The following is a 23,344-nucleotide window of genomic DNA, read 5'->3' as shown; positions in this document are numbered from 1 at the left end:
ATAAACATCCAGGTTTGGAATCATTGCTGGTTTGAATCACCTGTTCCTTGGCCATGATTTTTCCTGGTGCTCATAAATAATAATAGGCTGTCATAGGCAGTCACCCTTACCTAGTAAAGGTACAGTGAGCTGTATTTAGTGAGGATTCTGTACCAGGACCAATACATATATATTACTGATTAATGGATAATCTAGTAGTATTTTACCATATTGAACATTCAATTACAGATACTTATACTTACACAACCGATCACCCAGTGAGATATCCTTTCGTATTAATAGTTCTTCCACATTCTCCTCAATTGCTATTGCATATGTTATCCCTTCCCTATTAGTCAACGCATTTTTTAAGGAAACAGTGTATTCTCTCATGTTATACAATACCTGGTAATGAACAGGTTGCACCATTCAAAACTGCTGTGTCCCTCAACCATATTCTATTTAATACCGTAATATAATCCCTTGACGTCTATCGACATTCTTCCATAGTTACTTATCTGTGCCAGTTTATTTACATTCTACAAAAGGTGGTTTGTGCTATAGGGACTCAAGGCTCCTCTTTCCTGAAATAACAGGTTTTGCATTATTGCAATTGTAACACAGCAGGGAGGGGGTTAAAATACTCCCTGCATAAAAAAATGTACAAATGCACATTGGTTTAGTTTAATTGTCTTGTCTTATTGTTTAATTATATGTGTTAATTGTTTTATTGTTAATTATCCCCTGCACCTGGTAGTAATTGTAAATTAGAACCAGGTGCAGGGTATTTTAAGAGGTGCAGTTAGTCTGCACAGGGTTGCTGAGTAGAAGGAGACAGAAGGTGTGCTCTGTTTCCGAGCAGTCAAGATAAAAGTGCGTGCAGTATAAACCTGTGTGGTTTTGTTTGAATCTTTTGTTTGTGTTATAGGTAAACGGCTTAGCTGTCCTGTTTTATAGTTTATGTTCCTGTTTTGTGTTTTAGTTATTGCTCGAATAGAGCTAGGTGTTTGTTTTTGTTTATTTTGGTTATTAAAAATAGCACGTCAGTGCTTTAAACTAAATTTTTGTGTCCTGGGTCTTGCATATTGGGGGCAAACGAACGACCGTGAGTGACGGCCCGTTTACACAATACAGTTATCGCGGCACCATACATTGTCCTTGTAGTGCCACTATGTTTCCAATGAATGCAGTTTGGAAAGGATGCATCTGCTACTATTTGCATGTATAGGAGATTATATCCTGAAGCATTATAGGTGTAGCTGTATAACTCAAGAAGCAAAACATACATTTTAAAATAGAATTGCCTTTTTTCCCCAAAGTGTTTTTTTCTGTGTAAAACAGGATAGATCACTATACCATAAAGCTAGAGGATTTTATCTTACTGTTTTGTTTTACTTTCAAACATGAAGCAAATGGAATGAAAACACAGCTCTGGAATGACTGACTGCTGCAAGATTATTGTAAACACTATTTTATGGATACTTCTTCTCTTTTAATAAAATATAATTTGCACTTGGTTTTCCTATATTTTCTGAATAAAACTGATAACACAATTATTATGGTGTAATTTCTAACCAATAAACTGTACATTTGCAGTACTTTATTAATATTGAAAAAATAAACTACACAACATTAAAGCAACAAAAACACAGCCTCTGAGCTGCCACCACACAAACCTAACGGTACAGGGACTGCACTCACTTCAGTAATGAAAGGTGTGTGTGTACAACAAACAACCGCAGTGAGTGCAGTTTGTTAATACAGTTGTCGCACTAACCGCAGTGTGTGTGTACGAGGTAGCAGTGTAGTGTACTATTTTATAGTTAATCTAAAGCAATAGGAATCATTTCCTTTTTTTATTGACTTGCGATGCTCAGCGCTTCCTCTGATTTGCAACTTGCACACTTTCATCCAACAAGTTCCACTGCTTGAGCCTAGACGTCAAAAGCTTGGCATTGGACTTGGTGAGACCAAGATCTCTAATCAAGTCGTTGAGGTCTTTTTGGTCGGGGTAGTATGGGTTTCTCTCCTCAGCTCCACCTCTGAAATTGTCATCTGGATCTACAACGTCTTCCTCGCTCTCTGACTTGCTGCTCTCTTCTAAAGACGGCTGCTCTCTCTCCGGAGGAGTGGGTACGGGGAGCTCATGGCAGTGTGGCACCGGGGCGATGGATGAAGGAAGGTCCGGATACGTGATAGCAGGTGCATTCTTGCCAGTCCAACGTTTGGAAGGTCCACCATGCAGAAGTAGCAGTTGCTTGAGTGGTCAGTGGGTTCCCGCCAAATTCTTGGGATGGCGAACTTCATGGCTCTCTTTTCCCCTCTGTACCATCCTACAAAAATACATTTATTTCACCCATGACTAATGTGTAAGAGATTCTCGCAACATTTTTCATATATATTTTTTCAATAACATTGAAAATTGTAAAACATTTTAAAATTAAAAACTTTTACAATTTTAAAAATTTTAACAAATTTTATAACATAAGATATGTATCCACTTAGGCAGCTGGAACTAAACTGAACTGGTGGGCTTAAGGCCCCTGTATTTATACTACTATTTATATTACTGGAAAGTTCTAGAAGTTACTCCAAGTTTACTCAGCACTGAATCTATCTGGAATGTTCTGGAAAATAGGTAAATTTCAAAATATCACTGTCCTGGTCACAAAAGCAAAGTTTGTGGGGAATAATAGCCATTTTCTATACTTTTGAGGCATAAGCAATTAGGAAATAACACTTACTACCCAGGAACCAAAAAAAAAAAATTGTTACATATTATTATTATTATTATTATTATTATTTATTTCTTAGCAGACGCCCTTATCCAGGGCGACTTACAATCGCAAGCAAATACATTCAAGTGTTACAATATAAGTCATACAATAAAAACAAGAAATACAATAATTCTCAAGTGTGACAAACCACAATTCAATAATACAGCAGATAATAGTGAAAGTTACATCAGGATATGATTAAATAGTGATAGTTACATCAGGATATGATTAAGTACAAAATACTACAGATTAAACACTTGGCAGATTACAATATTCTGAAGTACAGGATTAAATGCAGTAAAATAGGCGGCAGATAAGAGCAAAGTAAAGCATATTTAAATGAAGGGTGATAGTGTCCCAGGATACAACAGAGGAGTTCTACAGGTGCTGTTTGAAGAGGTGAGTCTTAAGGAGGCGCCGGAATGTGGTCAGGGACTGGGCAGTCCTGACATCTGTAGGAAGGTCGTTCCACCACTGCGGAGCAAGGGTGGAGAAGGAGCGGGCTCGGGAGGCAGGGGAGCGTAGCGGAGGTGGAGCCAGTCTTCTAGTGCAGGCGGAGCGGAGAGGTCGAGTGGGGGTGTAGGGAGAGATGAGGGTCTGGAGGTAGCTGGGTGCAGTCTGATCAAGGCATCTGTAGGCTAGTACAAGAGTCTTGAACTGGATGCGAGCGGTGATCGGGAGCCAGTGGAGCGAGCGGAGTAGTGGAGTAGCGTGGGCGAAGCGAGGTAGAGAGAACACCAGGCGAGCGGCAGAGTTCTGGATGAGCTGGAGCGGACGGGTGGCGGACGCAGGGAGGCCAGCCAGGAGGGAGTTGCAGTAGTCTAGGCGGGAGAGTACCAGGGCCTGGACCAGGAGCTGGGTAGCATAGTTGGTGAGGAAGGGTCGGATTCTTCGGATGTTGCTCAGGAAGAATCTGCAAGTGCGTGCCAGAGTGGAGATGTGCTGGGAATAAGAGAGGCAGGGGTCCAGGGTGACTCCAAGGTTCTTAGCTGAGGAAGAGGGAGAGAGTGTGGTAGATTCCAGAGGAACAGAGATAGAGAGATCAGAGGAGGGGGAGGAGGAGGGAAAGAAAAGGAGGTCAGATTTAGAGAGGTTGAGTTTGAGGTGATGCGAGTGCATCCAGGAGGAAATAGCAGACAGACAGGTAGAGATACGGGAGGAGATGGTGGAGTCAGAGGTGGGGAAGGAGAGGAAAATCTGAGCATCATCAGCATAGAAATGGTATGAGAAACCATAGGATGCGATGAGGGGGCCCAGGGAGCGGGTGTAGAGAGAGAACAGGAGAGGACCCAAGACTGACCCTTGGGGGACTCCAGTTAAGAGAGGGTGAGGTGTGGAGGTTGCTCCACGCCAGGTTACATAGTGTTATTAGAGATAAAGGTTGTGTGATGGGGCACTCCTGTGCATATTATGTTTTGTATTTTTATGTATTATGTTTGGCAGGATGAGCAAGGTGCCATCCGCCATTGTTGTAGTTTTAGATTTTAAATACCTCTCGTGAGAATGTGTGACTGTCGGCTAGTAATTATTGAATTAGCTGACAGTCACACAGACTTATTAAACTTGTGCAGACTATGGCCAAAGGGTTAATAAGATAATTAATAGCCAGTTTATAAATATCAAGAAACAAGTGGATATGAGCTGATACTATTTCATGAACTAAATATATCAGATACATTTCCCCCCCCCCCCCTTATTACTGATAATAATGGAATGAATAACTATTATTTTATTTAAAAATATTTATTTTGAGAAAATAAATCGAGTAGTGTCCATTATTGCTTATAAAGACCCAGAGAATAAACATGTATTATGTCATCGCAATCACTCAGGTGAAACAATGTATTGTAATTTGCCCAAACATCAATATTTTTCAACAAAACTTTCAGGAAGTATTGTATGGGCCCTCGTGTCATAGAATAACACGTTTTTATACATGTATCTCTAAGCATAATACATCATAAATACTTAAAACAAATAAAACAAATAAAATATATATTGTGTTGAAAAAAAAAAAAAGCAAAAAGTTTGTATGGTTTTTGAAGTACTTAATGTTCCATAGAGTGTTCTGAATAAAAGGACACCATTTCTAAGATGCAACTGTAAAAATAGATTTTTAGTGAATTTTTACAGCAAGAGTCAACTACAGCCAAAAAATGCCTGGTCCTAGGCGAGCATCCCGCTGAAAAATGCTTGGTCCTGAAAGGGTTATGCACATTATTAGTTCAATTAAGGGTCTGATTAAGTAATTGAGAACTCCATTGGAATGAAAACCAGCAGATACAGGGGTCCCCCGAAACCCTGCCTTAGACTGCCTGAGGTGCGTAATGTAACCATTTGCTTTATATTATATTAAAGCTATTAGTTTACAAAGACACCAGACTGCCTGGACTGTCTATGAGCTAGGATTCGACATAGATCTGCAATCACTCGATCCATCTAAGCTTTAACAAACCAAAGGAGTAAATCTATACTTGTCTGGGTTTGTGAAAATCTGTAAACCAGTACACAAAACACACTATAGGAGTTTATGCAAATCGATTTGTCCTCCTGTTTGCCTCCCCTGATTCTACTAGAGAATAAAATAAGTGCACGAATGTGACAACAAGTAAAATGCAGGATAATAATAAGTAAGTTCATTATTAAATCAGGTTACACACATAAGCTACACAGACAATCACATTGCTGTACATACAGATGTATAACAAAATGCATTGCATGGTTTCTGAATGCATACAACAAAATGGCACCTTATGCACTTTAATATATACAGTACAGTAAATAAGACTTTATTTCTCAGTTATTTAAATGAGAGTTAACCAAGGTTTTAAAATACATTCATTTCCTTTTATAAACAAATTCAGCATTATCCTGCTCAGTCTTGTGTTTAATTGCTGGTTTGTGATTAAATTTTAGTACAATGCTGCAGCTGTTGCTTATGCTTCCTGGTTATCACTTTAAAACTCACATCAATGATCTAGCTGTGACCTTCAGCAAAGGTACCAACATGCAGTAGTTTTATATCTTGATCAGTTTTTGAAATATTCGCATGTCCAAAATTAATGTAAACAAAAAATAAAAAAAAAAACAGGTGAGGAACCAATAGTTTCTGAGCACATTAAACAATAAATGAGACCTATAATAATGTTAATAAAGCTAGTAAGAGAATTTGTTAAAAAAAAGCAACATCTAAACACTCATTTAACAAAATTCATAACCCGAAGTTCTGGTATATACAGTACACTTAAATACTTAAGTTGGGAGAATGCAAGTCATGTTAAACATGTCCTTTTTCCTTTCAGTTTCTACCCCCCAATATTTTTTTTTATGTTAACACCCAGCAAAACTAACAAACTCATTATCAATTCAAAACAGCAATGTTACTTAAAATAAATCAATTATATATTTTAACCCTTAGCGGTCCATTTATTCAGCGCATCAGGTCCAATTTATTTTCACACGCGCAGTTTATTTTAGACGTGCTGTTTAAAAGTATTTTTTTTTTCACAGTAAAACAGGTTTAAAAGGCACTGCATATCAACAGGACACTCAGTAATGCACCTCCAGCCCGGCCCCACCCCTCGTTCGCTGTTTTTTTTCACATACCTCTTGATAGTAGTGTATACCGATAAATCATCTCCTGATCACTCGTTTTATCACCAAACTCCTCAATAATGCGATCCAAGTCATTATTTTATTACTATAACATCTAAAAAAAGCTCTGCAAATGTCTGTGATATTCTTTGAGCGCTGGATGCAGAAGCAGCTATCTTATTTGTTTATGTCCGTGTTATCTATGTGATGCCCAGGGCTATCTGTATTCAAGAGATTTGTTTTTTTTTCGGCTTCTCTCGGCTCCTATCAATCTCACTCGGCCATTGAATGGTTTTCTCGGCTTTTTCCGAAGAAAAAATGACTAGAGACCTGTTTTTTGCGTCTTTTTGATGATGTCAAACAGGGTCCGACATCGGGCCGGAAAGGGAAAATTGGTATGTCGGACCTGGTCCGACATTGGACCGCAAAAGGTTAAGGAATTGATACGCTGGGCAATTTGTGTGAACAGATTATTAATGTACACACACAAAAAAAAGGTGGGGGGGTGTTTACATTTAATACATTTTAAAATTGAAGCAGAACCGAGTCCTTGCAGGAGCACACAGAAGAACAAGTCAGGCAAATACTGGAAGTGGCACAGCTTTTCAGGGTTTCTTCTGGTATGATATTCTTAAGACTTTTTAGCTGTTCCATTTTGAAGATGTTAGGCTGCTCAGGCTGAGCATCGCAGATCCTGGTAATGCAAGAAATGAAATGCATGAAATACCCTTGTGAATATATTCAAAAAATACTTTTCCATAAAATGCAAACATGAATCAAGTAAACATGCTCAGCATGAAACCAGTGAGCCAACATGTATACGTTATATTTATATACAGTTGTTCAGACTATAATCCATGTTCAGCAAAACATATAGGTTATTTTTGGAACTATTAGTTTAAAATGTCCTCTTTGCCCTTCATTCATAAGATTATTGTTTTTAATAATGAATACTGGTGTTTAATCCTTAGTTTAATGACTAGTCAAACTCCACATCATGTCCAGGACAATTTTTTTCAGGTCCTCTACAAAATGTAAACATGGCAAACCATACAGTGAAACATTCCTGAAACCTGGTAAATATTGCCGTTTATCTGAAGAGTTTGAGTCAATGAAATTTGGCACCAAAAAATTAACTGGTTCTTAAAAAAAAAACAAATAAAATAATATAAAATTAAAAAATTAAAAAACACAGGTGGGAAAGAATATGGGATGTTTTGTGCTCTGCTAACAGTTCTGGCATGAAAAAAAGTATTGATTTAGTAATAAGACTTTGTATAACTGGGTTATTACTGTGAAGTGAACTTTCCATAGAAAGCTATTCCAAATAGGAAAATTGTTTTCCAAAAACAGAAAAATTGACTATGCAGTAAAATCTGTTTAATATCACTCCTATTAATGCCACTCTCAGATTATCACCACACTGCAAAGTCCTACATAAAATATAATAGGCGTCAATAGGAACAAAATCCTTATTTATATCACTTTGGTTATTATTATTGCATATTTAAAAATCGTTCATACAACTGATTTCCATGTAAAAATATTTGTAATAAAAAACTGGTTACCTGTCATATACCAATCCGTCGACTCCATATTCTTTGAGCTTTCTCCTGTTTTCATGATCATTGTTATCGTTACCCCAACAGAAAAGGACTAAACCTTTTGATTTGACCTCCTTTATGTAGTCAATGTTTCTCAGCAAATCCTCTGTGTGCACATTTATTCCCTGAAAGAAAGACACATGCATAATTAAAAACAGATTCAACAGTAAACTGTACTGGTGCAAGAAGCAAGTGGATGTTCAATATAGGGTTGCTAGATTCCATTTAATTTATTAAAACATTTAAACTTTTAAAAATATATAAACGTTAAAATAAAAACATAAGAAAGCGCTATTACTTATTTTTAAACAAATAGCTTTTTATAAATTACCGCATAATTGTCTAAATAGGGATTCTGATTTTCTGTGTTTTACCTCGACTTTTCTACTCCTTTAAAAATGCAATTCATACCTGTTAAGCCATTGTGTATCTCAATCACAACTGAGAAATGTGTTAATACTAAAATTGTTTCTCTGTGAAACAACTAAATGGGATTTAAAAAAATATTACGTCATACTTTTTCATTTAAAAAGCAAAAGGGACTCATCTGTGTTAATGTAAATACTGTTATGCTTAACAATTGTAATAAAGTGTGTCCAGCATAACATACTTTATTTTTTCCTTACAGCTTTCATAAAGATTAGTCGCTTAACATGTTGTGATCTTGTTTGTACGTTCTGCTTGTAAATTAAAAATAAAGGCTTGGCAGATTTAAAAGCCTGTTAAGCTGTTTCACAGAAAAAAAAAATAAAATAAATAAATACATTTTACTATTAACACGCTTCTCAGTTGCATTATAAATCGAGAGCCTTATAGTGAGGGAGCATTATATATATATATATATATATATATATATATATATATATATATATATATATATACACACACACACACACACACACACACACACACACACACACACACACAGTACTGTGCAAGTTTTAGGCAGGTGTGAAAAAATGCTGTAAAGTAAGAATGCTTTCAAAAATAGACGTGTTAATAGATTATATTTATCAATTAACTAAATGCAAAGTGAGTGAACAGAAGAAAAATCTAAATCAAATCCATATTTGGTGTGACCACCCTTTGCCTTCAAAACAGCATCAATTCTTCTAGGTACACTTGCACAAAGTCAGGGATTTTGTAGGCATATAGTCAGGTATATGATTAAACAATTATACCACACAGGTGCTAATGCAATTCAATTTGTAGGTTGAAACACAATCATTAACTGAAACAGAAACAGCTGTATAGGAGGAATAAAACTGGGTGAGGAACAGCCAAACTCAGCTAACAAGGTGAGGTTGCTGAAGACAGTTTACTGTCAAAAGGCATACACCATGGCAAGACTGAGCACAGCAACAAGACACAAGGTAGTTATACTGCATCAGCAAGGTCTCTCCCAGGCAGAAATTTCAAGGCAGACAGGGGTTTCCAGATGTGCTGTCCAAGCTCTTTTGAAGAAGCACAAAGAAACGGGCAACGTTGAGGACCGTAGACGCAGTGGTCGGCCAAGGAGACTTACTGCAGCAGATGAAAGACACATCATGCTTAGTTCCCTTCGCAATCGGAAGATGTCCAGCAGTGCCATCAGCTCAGAATTGGCAGAAAACAGTGGGACCCTGGTACACCCATCTACTGTCCGGAGAAGTCTGGTCAGAAGTGGCCTTCATGGAAGACTTGCGGCCAAAAAGCCATACCTCCGACGTGGAAACAAGGCTAAGCACCTCAATTATGCACGAAAACACAAGAACTGGGGTGCAGAAAAATGGCAGCAGGTGCTCTGGACTGATGAGTCAAAATTTGTAGCAGAAGGCAGTTTGTTCGCCGAAGGGCTGGAGAGCAGTACACGAATGAGTGTCTGCAGGCAACAGTGAAGCATGGTGGAGGTTCCTTGCAAGTTTGGGGCTGCATTTCTGCAAATGGAGTTGGGGATTTGGTCAGAATTAATGGTCTCCTCAATGCTGAGAAGTACAGGCAGATACTTATCCATCATGCAATACCATCAGGGAGGCATCTGATTGGCCCCAAATTTATTCTGCAGCATGACAACGACTCCAAACATACAGCGAAAGTCATTAAGAACTATCTTCAGCGTAAAGAAGAACAAGGAGTCCTGGAAGTGATGGTATAGCCCCCACACAGCCCTGATCTCAACATCATCGAGTCTGTCTGGGATTACATGAAGAGAGAGAAGCAACTGAGGCTGCCTAAATCCACAGAAGAACTGTGGTTAGTTCTCCAAGATGTTTGGGCCAACCTACCTGCCGAGTTCCTTCAAAAACTGTGTGCAAGTGTACCTAGAAGAATTGATGCTGTTTTGAAGGCAAAGGGTGGTCACACCAAATACTGATTTGATGTAGATTTTTCTTCTGTTCACTCACTTTGCATTTTGTTAATTGATAAATATAAACTATTAACATGTCTATTTTTGAAAGCATTCTTACTTTACAGCATTTTTTCACACCTGCCTAAAACTTTTGCACAGTACTGTATATATATATATATATATATATATATATATATATATATATATATATATATTGGCTCAAAGAGCCAGCTGCCCAACATTTCGATATGTTTTACATATCTATCTCTTTCTCAAGGAAGCATGTGTTTGAATTAAAACATTGGAGGTATTTATAGGTTTTTGACAGCATGACAACTACTTGCTATTGTTTATATTCAAATTCATTGTTTATATTCAAAATGATGTAATGATGTTCATATACACATATATAAACACAGGCTCCCTTGAGAAAGATATGTACAACATATCGAAACGTTGGGCAGCTGGCTCTTTGAGCTAAAATAATATATTATAAAGGAATAGTAGATCATTACATCATCAGCTACAGTATGTGGCGAATGACATTACAATCACATTAATAGATTTAAATAGAAATAAATGAGTGTAGTTCCCATGACATCCAAAGCCTATAAGTACCTCCACAGGTTTGTTTTCAAACACAGTTTCCCTTTACTAAGGGTGCGTTTGTAAACTCAATCTCAGGGTGTCAGAGCGTACCTCTGACTGTTCGTAAACTCCTGGACTGCTCTGTGGTGTCATAAAGAAAAAACTGAGTGCTCTGAGCACACTCTGGCCGCTCCAGCTTCAGAGCTGGATTCTCAGAGCGTTCACTTTCAAAATGGCTGATGGCTCACTGTGGTGGATGCCGGTATATTCTAAACCTACATGCTAGCCTTGTTCAACACCAATTAGCACTGATCATTTTTTTCATTTTTTTTTTTTTAAAACAGTGCCGCTGGACAAAAAAAAAACACTGAAGAGCAGCAGTAATAATTACAGTAGTATTAGCCTTAAGAGTTGAAAACTCATGAAAAGAAAAAATATAAATAAAAAAAAAGAATCGGTTATATAAAATATCTTTAAAAAAATGACAAAGTTACAACATTTTAAAGTCTCGCAAGAGAGAAATCCTAATTCTGAGAAATTCATGAATAAAGTAAAGCAACAATTTTCAACTATGTACATTTGCTATGTCCTTAGCAACGCATATTCAGGTTTATGCTAGAAACTTAATTTGGCAGGCTTTAAGAGATTGGTCTAGTCTAATACTTTAATTTGGAGAGTGAGACACACTCCAAATTATTTTTATTTTATTACCCTGCAACCTACGGCTTGCTCATTAAGTCTCACATGGGTCTTATTGACAAAGCAATTGTGTTTCAGAATATAAGTCACCCATTATTGTCAGGGAGGTAAATAATCAGGCAATAAACATACAGGGCTAGATTATTTATTTATTTTGCTTCTTGTTAAAACACTTAACTAAAACATTATTTTTTTTTTTTTTTAAATAAAACAAGAAGTTGCTAAAATTAATAATATAAATAGCCTACATAATGTATTCCAGAAGCCTACTTTTCAAAAAAAAAAAAATTCGAAATTAAGACTGACCAGAGCGCTTCCCTCACTTCATCTGTGTTTACAACCTCGGAGCGCTTCTCTCACTTCATCTGTGTTTACAACCTCGGAGCGCTTCTCTCACTTCATCTGTGTTTACAACCTCGGAGCGCTTCTCTCACTTCATCTGTGTTTACAACCTCGGAGCGCTTCTCTCACTTCATCTGTGTTTACAACCTCTCCCTCGGTTTCACTCCCATTTACGTTTTCTTCCTCTGTTGAATCAGACTCGTCTAACCCCAGAAAAATCGGCAACGGTGTCCTCCGAATCACAATTTTGGACACAAAATAATCCTCAAATCAGATTCAGAGAATGCCACTCTCCACTTCCTGCAGCTTCAGATAAATTTAACTTTCCAAGATTTAAGCGCATTGCTGGCAACTTCACTCTCCCGATTTGACATTCTCATTTAACGTGAAGTAACATGATTTTAACTATAAATTAATACTTCACATTAAATAACAACTGTGCAAGTTGCCCTGGGTAAGGGCGTCACAGCTAAGAAATAAAATTATAGCTACGCAGCTAGCTAATGGTATAATAACAATACATTGAAAGTACAAAGACTAGTGACCGCGATTGCAAGAATATTCTCATTTAACATAGCCTAATCTCTGTAAATGATTATTATTAATAATAATAATAATAATAATAATAATAATAATAATAATAATAATTACAAAAAAACACTATCAAAACAGAAAGTATAAAAACTACCGCAAATAGAATTCCTCAATGTTTTTCAACTTCAAGCCTCACTGAATCTGTCGGAGGGATGAAAGTGCGAACGTTAGAAGGGTGTGCTTAACCAAATCAGAGGCCGCCTTTCGGTCACATGGTAGCAACATGCTTCAAGTTGCCTTCGCAACGAGCTATTAAAAACATCATCTGATCGGTGGGTGACGTGAAATCTGACCTGCAGATGGCATTGTGTTGAAAGAGCAGACTTACAGCTTTCAGGGGATGTATAACTTGAGATGGTACGCAGCTTTGAGTGAACGCCTGCTTCACTTTAAATTAGACATAAGAGTTCTCACACGAAAAGCACTCGACTGAAATGTGTATGTGTTTTTAAAATGCATAAAAATAAAGATTTTAAAGCTGTTTAACATAAATACCTGTTACCAAGTTACAGTTTAGACTTCAAACTATCAAAATAACACGAAAACAAAATATTGTTCAGGGATGCTATTTTTTCTATTTTCGCCTCTCTAGCGAGAAGAACGTTGCCAACACAACAAAGATCCAAAGAACACATTAAAATCTACTTCAGAATGGTTAATGAAAAAAAAAAATCAAGGTTCTGGAATGGCCTAGTCAAAGTCCCAATCTAAATCTGCTTGACAATCTTTGGTATGAGTTGAAGGCAGCTGTGCACAAGAGAAGTCCTCGTTATTTGAATGAACTAGAACAATTTCACTAAAGAATCATGCCAAAAGCTCATTGACAAATATCCTAATCGTTTAAAAGAGGTTACTATTGCTAAAAGGTGCCTCAACTAGCTATTAATTTCATTTTCCTTGTCAGGGTATGAATACTTTTGAATTAGAAGTTTTGGAGTTTTGTAAAAAAAAAAAAGAAAAAAATGAAATAAATAATTGTAGACATCTATTTCTTGTAACTTTTTTCCTCACCCACAAAAGCAGAACATTTGCTACAAAAGATTTTACCTATAAATTATATATACATTATATAAAATCTCACCAAAATGTCTTCACTCTGTGCAAAACTCATTGCAATTGAGGTGGTTCGAGACCTGAGATCTATTAGTTCTGGGTAGACTTCAGAGAAGCCTTGGGTCAGGAACAGGATAGGGTATTTATTCTGCTTTTGACGAACCCTGCAAAAGAATAAAACGAGATATATACTGTATATATATATATTTTTTTTTACAAAGATAAATAAGACTACTTTAGAGAATTATTACAACACCCCCCTCACCTTAAGGAGCATAATGCCATTGACTTATCTACCCTATCCACATCTTCAAGGAGTGGCAAACCTCATAAGCAAATTAGAAAAAAAATGTCGATATGCTTGATTAACCAAAAAATGTTGAAGGGCAAGTCAAAAATAAAATAACCTACTTACATTGTGCAAATATCTGCATCGAATGAGGAAAACACAATTCTTCTTTTTACTGCATTCTGAAGCACACACTTCAGGATGATGTCAAGAAACAGGTTCATGTCAAAGTAGGTTGACAGGTTTCCTTCCCAGGTACCATCCTTTTTCAAAAAAAAAAACCCACACAAACAAAACAGAAGACAGTTAGATAACCCCACTGATATTACCATATATTCTCCCATTCATTTTAAGCACACAATATTTTATTCATTATTATTATTATTATTATTATTTTTTTATGTAGTGCGCCCCAATTATTTTACCCCCAATTCCCTCCCCAATTTGGAATGTCCAATAATTTCTTCCCCTCACCACAGCAATTCCCCACCCAATTCATGAGTACTGAAGGTTCAGTGGGCATCCTGGAAAATACAACATATAGTAAAATTCCAAAGATTCCATGATCGAGCCAGCTTCCTGGAGTGCAGATTTCAGAGAGCTACTGACCTCTGGAGGCCAAAGGCCAGCCTTACAGGCATCCGCTTTTGAGCTCATTGGGTGCATGGCCAGCAGGGTTCGCTGTAGCGAGATGAGGAGAAACACCCTGCTGGTTTTGCCTCCCTAACCCATGGGAGAGCCAATGTGACGCTCCCTTCGGAATCCCCAGCGAAGACCGGCCACTTTAAGCAAACAATATTTTATACAGTAAAAATAATAAGATAGAAGCTCCACTTCAGAACAGCCTAGTAGTGATACCCCCTGCCCTATTACTGAAACCACCACTTACTTTTAGTTGACAGAGCCATTTAATTTCAATGTTAAAACCCACATGTTCTGGTACAGCTTGCAAGATCTAAATAAAATGAAATAAAATATAAAGAAATAATTTGGTTTTGCTGTTTTCTCATTTATTTATTTTTACCATATAGATAAAAGATTTACCAAACTTCTGAACCAGTGCAATGATTGGCTCACTTTAATCTAAAATGAAACCTATATTTAAGTTACTTAACTTGAAATGTTGACATGAACTCAACAGCTAAATATAAAATATTAAAATAAAACATTTGTGTTCTGTTTTCAATACAGTAAACTTTCAACTTGTCATAAATGTACTTAATCATGAGAAAAAATATAAATCTTTATCAGAATCAGGATCTGCGGATTACACACAGGACTATTGGAAATTAGAAATAGACCCAACCCCTCACCCCCCAAAAAAAGGAAAAAACATGGAGTCATTGCCAATTCCAATTGGTACATCCAAACTGAATATTACCCACATATCTTTCATGGTATTTGCGTTCCAATTCTTGTTTTGTTTGTCATTTTATTCTTAAAATGTTTGACTTGGTGTGGTTCATTGTAAAACGTACTTTACTAAAGTCCATTACTAGATGCTTCTAATCCCCCAAACCCATGCAAGATTCCCTGCTCCATTGTGGTGGGCTAGTTGAGTAAACTGCTAGCAGCTTTCGAAATGGGCCAGGTCTGACTTTTGTCTTATTACAGGGAAGCTCAGGGAAGTGTTGAAAGTGAGACTAATAATCAAATTAGTCTCACTCTCTTACCTTTACTCTCAAATTGATGAGGCAAAAAACAAACATGAATGATACAGCAGGGAAGAGAATATGTAGTACACCCTATATAATCTATCTTCAAGCTTCTTTGTTGAAATAACAATTTTACTGCTTACTTGCAGAAGTGAAGGAAAAGGCTGGTGCTCTGCAATATACTCTTCCTCATCTAAAATAGAGTTTGGGAAAAAAACAAAACAAAAAAACCCAGACAAATTCAGTACTCAACAGTTCCAGTTCCTCTTGCAGGAATATCACAGCTAACTTGTTACAATTTCCTTGACCCTCCCCATATTTTAAAAATATAAAAGCTAGAAGTTAAATTATTATTATTTCACATCTAATAAGTGGTATTGTTGTGAAAATGTGTTCCAAAAAAAAAAAAAAAAAAGTTCCTAATTACCCTCCATCCCTCCCACGCTATTTCTTCTGAACATCAAATGATCAACTGGTTCCCTAACAAATGAAATGTTTAGCGACCAGCCCTAGAAGGGTTACAACAAAGACTATTCTTGAACTACTATTTGTTTCAACTAACCCTTAAATAAATCTGTTCAACCACTTTAATAGTATCTATAAAAAGAGAAAACTTTGAACACATTGGGAAATGACCCAAGGAGCTATAATAAAAAAATCTGTTTACTTAACAAATTTGCATGGAAACTAAGCGCATGTTTTTATCGCTTAAATCTGGGGCAAAATGTCAGTAAATGCCAATTACTCAATGAAAAAAAATGAAAGAAAAAAGAAAGAATTTGGATTTAATGAAATAGGACTACTTTATGGTGATTGGGTGCCAAATGCAATGAAATAGATATGGGCAATTTAAAAATAGTATTACAATAAAAAGGGAATTGCTTGGATCTGCACACCCCTAGCTTGCACTATAAAAAAATCAGTCAGGCAATCAAAAAAATAAATAAATAAAATAAAAAAATTTTAATGTTAGTAAAAACTATGCAGGTCAAACAATGCTGGAACACTGTATCAACATGTACCTGAAGGGTCATTCCCATTCACTGCAGTCGCATGAGCCAACTGCAAAATAAAAATGGCAAGTAGTTGTGCAGGAGGCATTTCTTTAACTTTGTAGTTTTAAAACTAGAAATGTAGGTTTAACAGATATTTATTGACAGAAAGGCAACACGCAAAACAAAGAAATACAGCGTGAGAAAACATTTCATGTACCAATAAATGCCAATGCTTCCTTCTTCAAACATTTTTAAAATGAAGTGCACGGACCTCAACGAAGACCGCCAAATAAATACATACAAATAAATAAAATAGATATTGGCCATCACATGTGTAAAAAAGTTAATGAACACACATCCTCTGCAAAGAATATAAACCACCACTTCAAAGTAAAAGGTACCATGAAAAAAAGTCACCACGACCAACATTCACATTAAATGTTCAATTATATATATACAGTACTGTGCAAAAGTTTTAGGCAGGTATGAAAAAATGCTGTAAAGTAAGAATGCTTTCAAAAATAGGACATGTTAATAGTTTATATTTATCAATTAACAAAATGCAAAGTGAGTGAACAGAAGAAAAATCTACATCAAATCAATATTTGGTGTGACCACCCTTTGCCTTCAAAACAGCATCAATTCTTCTAGGTACACTTGCACACAGTTTTTGAAGGAACTCAGCAGGTAGGTTGGCCCAAACATCTTGGAAAACTAACCACAGTTCTTCTGTGGATTTAGGCAGCCTCAGTTGCTTCTCTCTCTTCATGTAATCCCAGACAGACTTGATGATGTTGAGATCAGGGCTCTGTGGGGGCCATACCATCACTTCCAGGACTCCTTGTTCTTCTTTACGCTGAAGATAGTTCTTAATGACTTTCGCTGTATGTTTGGGGTCGTTGTCATGCTGCAGAATAAATTTGGGGACAATCAGATGCCTCCCTGATGGTATTGCATGATGGATAAGTATCTGCCTGTACTTCTCAGCATTGAGGAGACCATTAATTCTGACCAAATCCCCAACTCCATTTGCAGAAATGCAGCCCCAAACTTGCAAGGAACCTCCACCATGCTTCACTGTTGCCTGCAACACTCATTCGTGTACCGCTCTCCAGCCCTTCGGCGAACAAACTGCCTTCTGCTACAGCCAAATATTTCAAATTTTGACTCATCAGTCCAGAGCACCTGCTGCCATTTTTCTGCACCCCAGTTCCTGTGTTTTCGTGCATAGTTGAGTCGCTTAGCCTTGTTTCCACGTCGGAGGTATGGCTTTTTGGCCGCAAGTCTTCCATGAAGGCCACTTCTGACCAGACTTCTCCGGACAGTAGATGGGTGTACCAGGGTCCCACTGTTTTCTGCCAATTCTGAGCTGATGGCACTGCTGGACATCTTCCGATTGCGAAGGGAACTAAGCATGATGTGTCTTTCATCTGCTCCAGTAAGTTTCCTTGGCCGCCCACTGCGTCTACAGTCAACATTGCCAGTTTCTTTGTGTTTCTTCAAAAGAGCTTGGACAGCACATCTGGAAACCCCTGTCTGCCTTGAAATTTTCTTGTGTCTTGTTGCTGTGCTCAGTCTTGCCATGGTGTATGACTTTTGACAGTAAACTGTCTTAAGCAACCTCACCTTGTTAGCTGAGTTTGGCTGTTCCTCACCCAGTTTTATTCCTCCTACACAGCTGTTTCTGTTTCAGTTAATGATTGTGTTTCAACCTACATATTGAATTGATGATCATTAGCACCTGTTTGGTATAATTGTTTAATCATACACCTGACTATATGCCTACAAAATCCCTGACTTTGTGCAAGTGTACCTAGAAGAATTGATGCTGTTTTGAAGGCAAAGGGTGGTCACACCAAATATGGATTTGATTTAGATTTTTCTTCTGTTCACTCACTTTGCATTTAGTTAATTGATAAATATAATCTATTAACATGTCTATTTTTGAAAGCATTCTTACTTTACTGCATTTTTTCACACCTGCCTAAAACTTTTGCACAGTACACGATATGCATCATGGAAGTTAAAAAAGTAAGGCTTGGTAGAAATGGAGAAATACTGTGAACTACTAATTTTAGTAATTCCCAAACAGTAATTCACAAAAAATATAATTTTACAAAAATCACACTTCCTTTGACGGAATGCTTTAAACTTTGGCTATTTTATATTTCTCTACAACCAAAAGCTGCAATTAACTTTTTTTTTTTAATAGACAATCTGAATTTTAAAACTTTGAAAAGAACACCCTAAAAGTTGTAAAATACATGTTATACTGCCACAATATGTATTATTCTAACTATTATTAAGATTGATCCTTTCTCATCAAGATACATTACTAGTACAGCTTTTTATTTAAGAGCAAGAGTTATTATTTTTGGCACAGGGCCCAAATATGTATAAAGCAATAAACAAACATATTTAAAAAAACTGAGATATGTTTTGTACAGGATGTTGAATAAAAATAGGTTGTTCAAATTAAGAGACTTAAACCACTATATACTGTAATTACGGTATCTGTGGTGCAGCATAATAAGAATGATGTCAATACCGTAATGAACCTAAACCACGGTAAACCGCAAAACCGGTATATCGACTCACCACTAGTGAGCAATACTGAAGATCTAGTCTTCTAACGCAACGTATGGATGTACTGGTGTCTCCACTATATTCTTATACAGGACTTACCTTTAATAACTGAAGCTGGTCAAATGTAAGATCCTTTACAGGGATTTCAAATAATTCCAAAGAATCATTGCTATGTTTCTAAAAACAAGGACATGAACTGGATTAGATTACAGGGTAGTAGTATTATCTATGCAAACATGAATAGAGACAGCATGCAGATTACAAGTTAGATTATATGAGATAATTTCAATAATAAATTATTATCTACCTCTTGTAAATTATTATCTGCCTCTTGCTATTTCAGCAAGCCCTGTCATTCAATGTAAAATGCTGAAGTTCCAGCAACTGGATTGGAAAGACTAATGAAACTTGTCCCTTGAGCAGTGAATTATGCTTGGCCAAGTAACCCTGAAACGTAATAGCAACCTCAAATACTACGACTACATTCACTGGTTTAATTTGTTAAAATTCACAAACCAAGCACTTTTTTGGCACAATCTATCAATTTCATTGCAGTTTTAATCTGGCTCAGTTTTGTTATATGGAAACCCAGGTTACCTTTTTCATGGATATGCAACAGGTAAGGTCATGGTACACAATTGGAACACTGTCTTTGGAAAGGTGCACATCAAACTCCACAAAAGCAGCACCCTACAAGAAAACAGAAAGTTTAACAAAACAAACAAACAAACAAAGACAGGGTTTCCATGCAGTTTAAAAACTAAATTCTCTCTCCATTGTCATGAGAATGTGACGTAGCACACACATATCACGCACATTCCTCACAGTACAGTGTTAAATAACATTAAAAGCCATACCATGGGTGTTAAAACCCCCATGGTATGGCTTAAATGAGTGAGTAAATCACCTTCTCGCACTAAAAAGACGCACACATTGACCAAAAGCTTTTTTGCATGACAACATGTTCGAAAGCTGTATCTTATGTTCGAGACTTCAGAAGTGAAGATCCCGTTTGTGACGTAACCTCACACAACTGTATACTTTAACTAAAGGCCATACCAAACAATTCTTTATTAACAACCGAGATCTGCTGGAAGTAGCCCTGGCAAACTTCTTTAACCAACAGGCAAAATAAGCATACTGTACGAGGGGTTTAGAGACCTCTTCATTCAGTATTTTCTTTTTTTTTTAATGTGACACTAGCTTCAAGTGGCATTTATCATGTGTACCTAACAAAAAGTCAAGTTTGTACCCCAAAATGTATTAAATTAGTATAGCTGGGAATTTGTGCCGGTGGTCTCCTGTGTTACTGCTGTGGGCTACCGACTGCACCAGGCTTGAGCGACCAGTGTAACGCCATGTCTGGGCTTTTGTTTTGCTTCCAGTACTTTTACATTTTTTGGTTGTTAAATGAGGCAGGCTGCACTTGCGGTTCTTCAACACAACCTAAAAACATCTTGTAAACCCAGTTTAAGAAAGCTGCACGATATCAGTAGTCACACAAGGCCAAATTTAAATATACCCTCTAGTATTTTAATATTATGTTATTTGCATTTGGAAAAAAATTCTTTCCAAAAAAAGAAAACTATATGGAAACCCAAATTACTAGTCCATAGACACCCCGCCAAAATTACTAGTACAGGTACACTAGAAATGTGAAATAAATGAGGTTGGGTTGTGTATATTAAACATGCCAGCCATCTTAGATTACAGGTCAAAGTGAAGGGTGCCGTTAGGTTTTACTCACAAAACTGAAAATATGAAATTGCCAGCTTAAATGGCTTATAAAATATACTAGTAAATACAGATGATTGCCAACTCATACAAGCTTTCTTCACGGGGTTGCATGCAACAATACTGCATCGCAATAGCAAAACTGTTTAATTATTTAATTTTAGATAGATGTCTAGTTATTACAGAGTATCCTAAAATATATTTTAAAAACATACACAACACGTATTCATATTCCTCACACAAATCGTCTAAAGCAGATACTCACATGACTTGCGGCACTTTTGAAGGAAGCAATTGTATTCTCCCTGACTTTAGCATATCTAAAGAAAACCAAACACATAACTATATTAAAAGCACATGCATACCTCCCTTCATATTACACTGTGAACTTCTTAGGTACTGCCTACAAAAATTGTTATTTTCTTATCCTTAATTAGCTTTTAGTTTGACCTCTCATTTCAGTGGAAATAATTAACTAACCATCATACCCCAGACCCACACTTTCAATAGAGCAAGATGCCAAAGCCTGTGAAAAGTGTCTACTTGACAGAATGAGGGACTTAATTCATGTAGACCAACTAACTGTGAAGGCTCATCCATAGTGTTATAGCTTAAGAGAAATGCTCTTGAAAATGAAGAAAATGCTCACTTGCAAAATAAGGGGTGCAGAGAAAACAGTATTAATGGTTGTAATTTATCAAACAGCCATCCAAGAACCAATGCTATTCAAACATTTCCATTGAGAAATCTAAGTCACTTACCAAGGTTAGCTTCTATCAAGTCTTACAACTATTTTTAAATTACAGGAAGTATTTTATAGACCTAGTTGTTAGTTAATTAACCATACATCTAAGGAAATACCTCTCCATATGTGAGGAGCTTCCTGCTCCCCTATGACCCACATCCAAAGCAGATCGTTTTTTCCAGTACTTGGTAAATGAAGTACTCATATCACATACATGGCCTTCAATTGGTCTTATTACAATGTAGTCAACTAGAAGAAAACAAAAACAGATTTCACAATTAACCCTTTGCAGACGGGCCATTATAATTTCGATCGATGGCACACAATGCTGACAAGTACCGGTACGTTATTTTTTTTTCCAAATTAGCATAAAAACCTTCGTCAGACTTCAGACAATCAACCAAACAGCAGTTAGTCCAGTCTGTAGATAAAGATTGATGTTTCTTTTATTTATTTATTTATTTATTTTTAATTTGGAATCGCCAATTGTTTTTTTTTTTACCTCATTTTCTCCCCAATTTGAAATGCACAAAATTGGGAGGGCAAAGACGAGCACACGCGTCCTCCGAAACATGTGTTGTCAGCCGTCTACTTCTTTTCACTCTGCAGGCCTACTATGCAGCTACCTTCAGAGCTACAGCGTCAGAGGATCACGCAGCTCTGGGCAACTTACAGGCAGGTGCCCGGCCAGTCTACAGGGGTCGCTGGTGCGTGGTGAGCCGAGGACACCCTGGCCGACCTAAGACCTCCCCACCCCCGGGCGTTGCTTGGCCAATTGTGCGCCGCCCCCCTGGGAACTCCCGTCCACGGCCGGCAGTGGAATAGCCAGGACCCAAATCGGCGATCTCCAGGCTATAGGACGCATCCTGCACTCTATGCGGAGTGCCTTTACTGGATGTGCCACTCAGGAGCCCCCTTTTATTTTATTTTTGAGCAAGGTTTTTTTTTTTTTTTTCCTGCCGAGCGATTCAGCAACCACACTGCGTTCAACAAGTACAAAGAACTACATGACAGCATATAAAAAATTGCCCAAAATGTTTATAAACACTGTAGTGAAATATCTGCATAACAAACTTCAGGCATGGCAAACTAATGTATTTTACTGAAGTCCCTAACCAATACAGTTTTGGACACAGTGCAGCATTTCAGTATCTATAATTAAAGTGTTTACTCAAGATTACCGTAGACCAGTGGTGCGCAGAGAGTCATGAATGTCTGTTGCTCAGACATTCATATTCTAAATTATTCTAAAGTATACTGATGACATTTGTTATGAATTAAATATTTTTAAAGCAATTTAAAAAAAGAATTGTGTGTTTTTTCTAATTTTGTTTTTGCTTGGGTAAAAATTTAGATTTTACTTAATGTCAGAGAGTAACCCTTGGTATTTTCAGGTTCTACAAACACTCAGCTTTTCAAAAAGGTATAACACTATGCTTTAAAAGGATACACTAACTCAAGTAATAAGCTAAAACCCTGCCAATCACATCTCAAAAAGATAAAAACGTGCACCTGTCAAACAATTGTGTAAAATCAAGACCATACATGATATTAAAAAATATTTTAGATTCTAGTTCCTGAGGTTTGTGGCTACCACTGATAACTACATATTTTAAGTAGGAGACCAGAAAATTACATGTATGAGGAGTTGAGGACATTTCTAAAAATTCATAATATTTTCAAGTGTATTCTTTTAACTGTTTCACATTCAAAACTAGGCCAATGTAGGGTATACTTGATCATATAATGAAAACATTATGTATTTAATAAATAATCTGCAG

General features: G+C 36.9%; 1 protein-coding gene across 2 annotated transcripts in view; it reads right to left on the bottom strand.

Moving 5' to 3' along the window:
* Positions 1–5,365: 5,365 nt before the first annotated feature.
* Positions 5,366–23,344, bottom strand: part of LOC117403129 (glycerophosphocholine phosphodiesterase GPCPD1-like) — a 35,847-nt gene continuing 17,868 nt past the window's right edge. For both annotated transcript variants that reach the window (XM_034005146.2, XM_034005147.2), the window contains exons 10-20: positions 21,680–21,812; positions 21,084–21,138; positions 19,682–19,774; positions 19,184–19,261; positions 16,526–16,565; positions 15,647–15,696; positions 14,738–14,803; positions 13,975–14,111; positions 13,588–13,723; positions 7,919–8,079; positions 5,366–7,044 (exon numbers count right to left, since the gene is read on the bottom strand). In XM_034005146.2, coding sequence (XP_033861037.2) covers positions 6,876–7,044; positions 7,919–8,079; positions 13,588–13,723; positions 13,975–14,111; positions 14,738–14,803; positions 15,647–15,696; positions 16,526–16,565; positions 19,184–19,261; positions 19,682–19,774; positions 21,084–21,138; positions 21,680–21,812 — 1,118 coding nt within the window. In that variant the 3' untranslated portion in view covers positions 5,366–6,875. The remainder of the gene's footprint in view (positions 7,045–7,918; positions 8,080–13,587; positions 13,724–13,974; positions 14,112–14,737; positions 14,804–15,646; positions 15,697–16,525; positions 16,566–19,183; positions 19,262–19,681; positions 19,775–21,083; positions 21,139–21,679; positions 21,813–23,344) is intronic.

Source organism: Acipenser ruthenus, chromosome 5, assembly GCF_902713425.1.
Source record: "Acipenser ruthenus chromosome 5, fAciRut3.2 maternal haplotype, whole genome shotgun sequence".
NCBI lineage: Eukaryota > Metazoa > Chordata > Actinopteri > Acipenseriformes > Acipenseridae > Acipenser > Acipenser ruthenus.
This window is presented reverse-complemented; position numbering and strand designations above follow the sequence as displayed.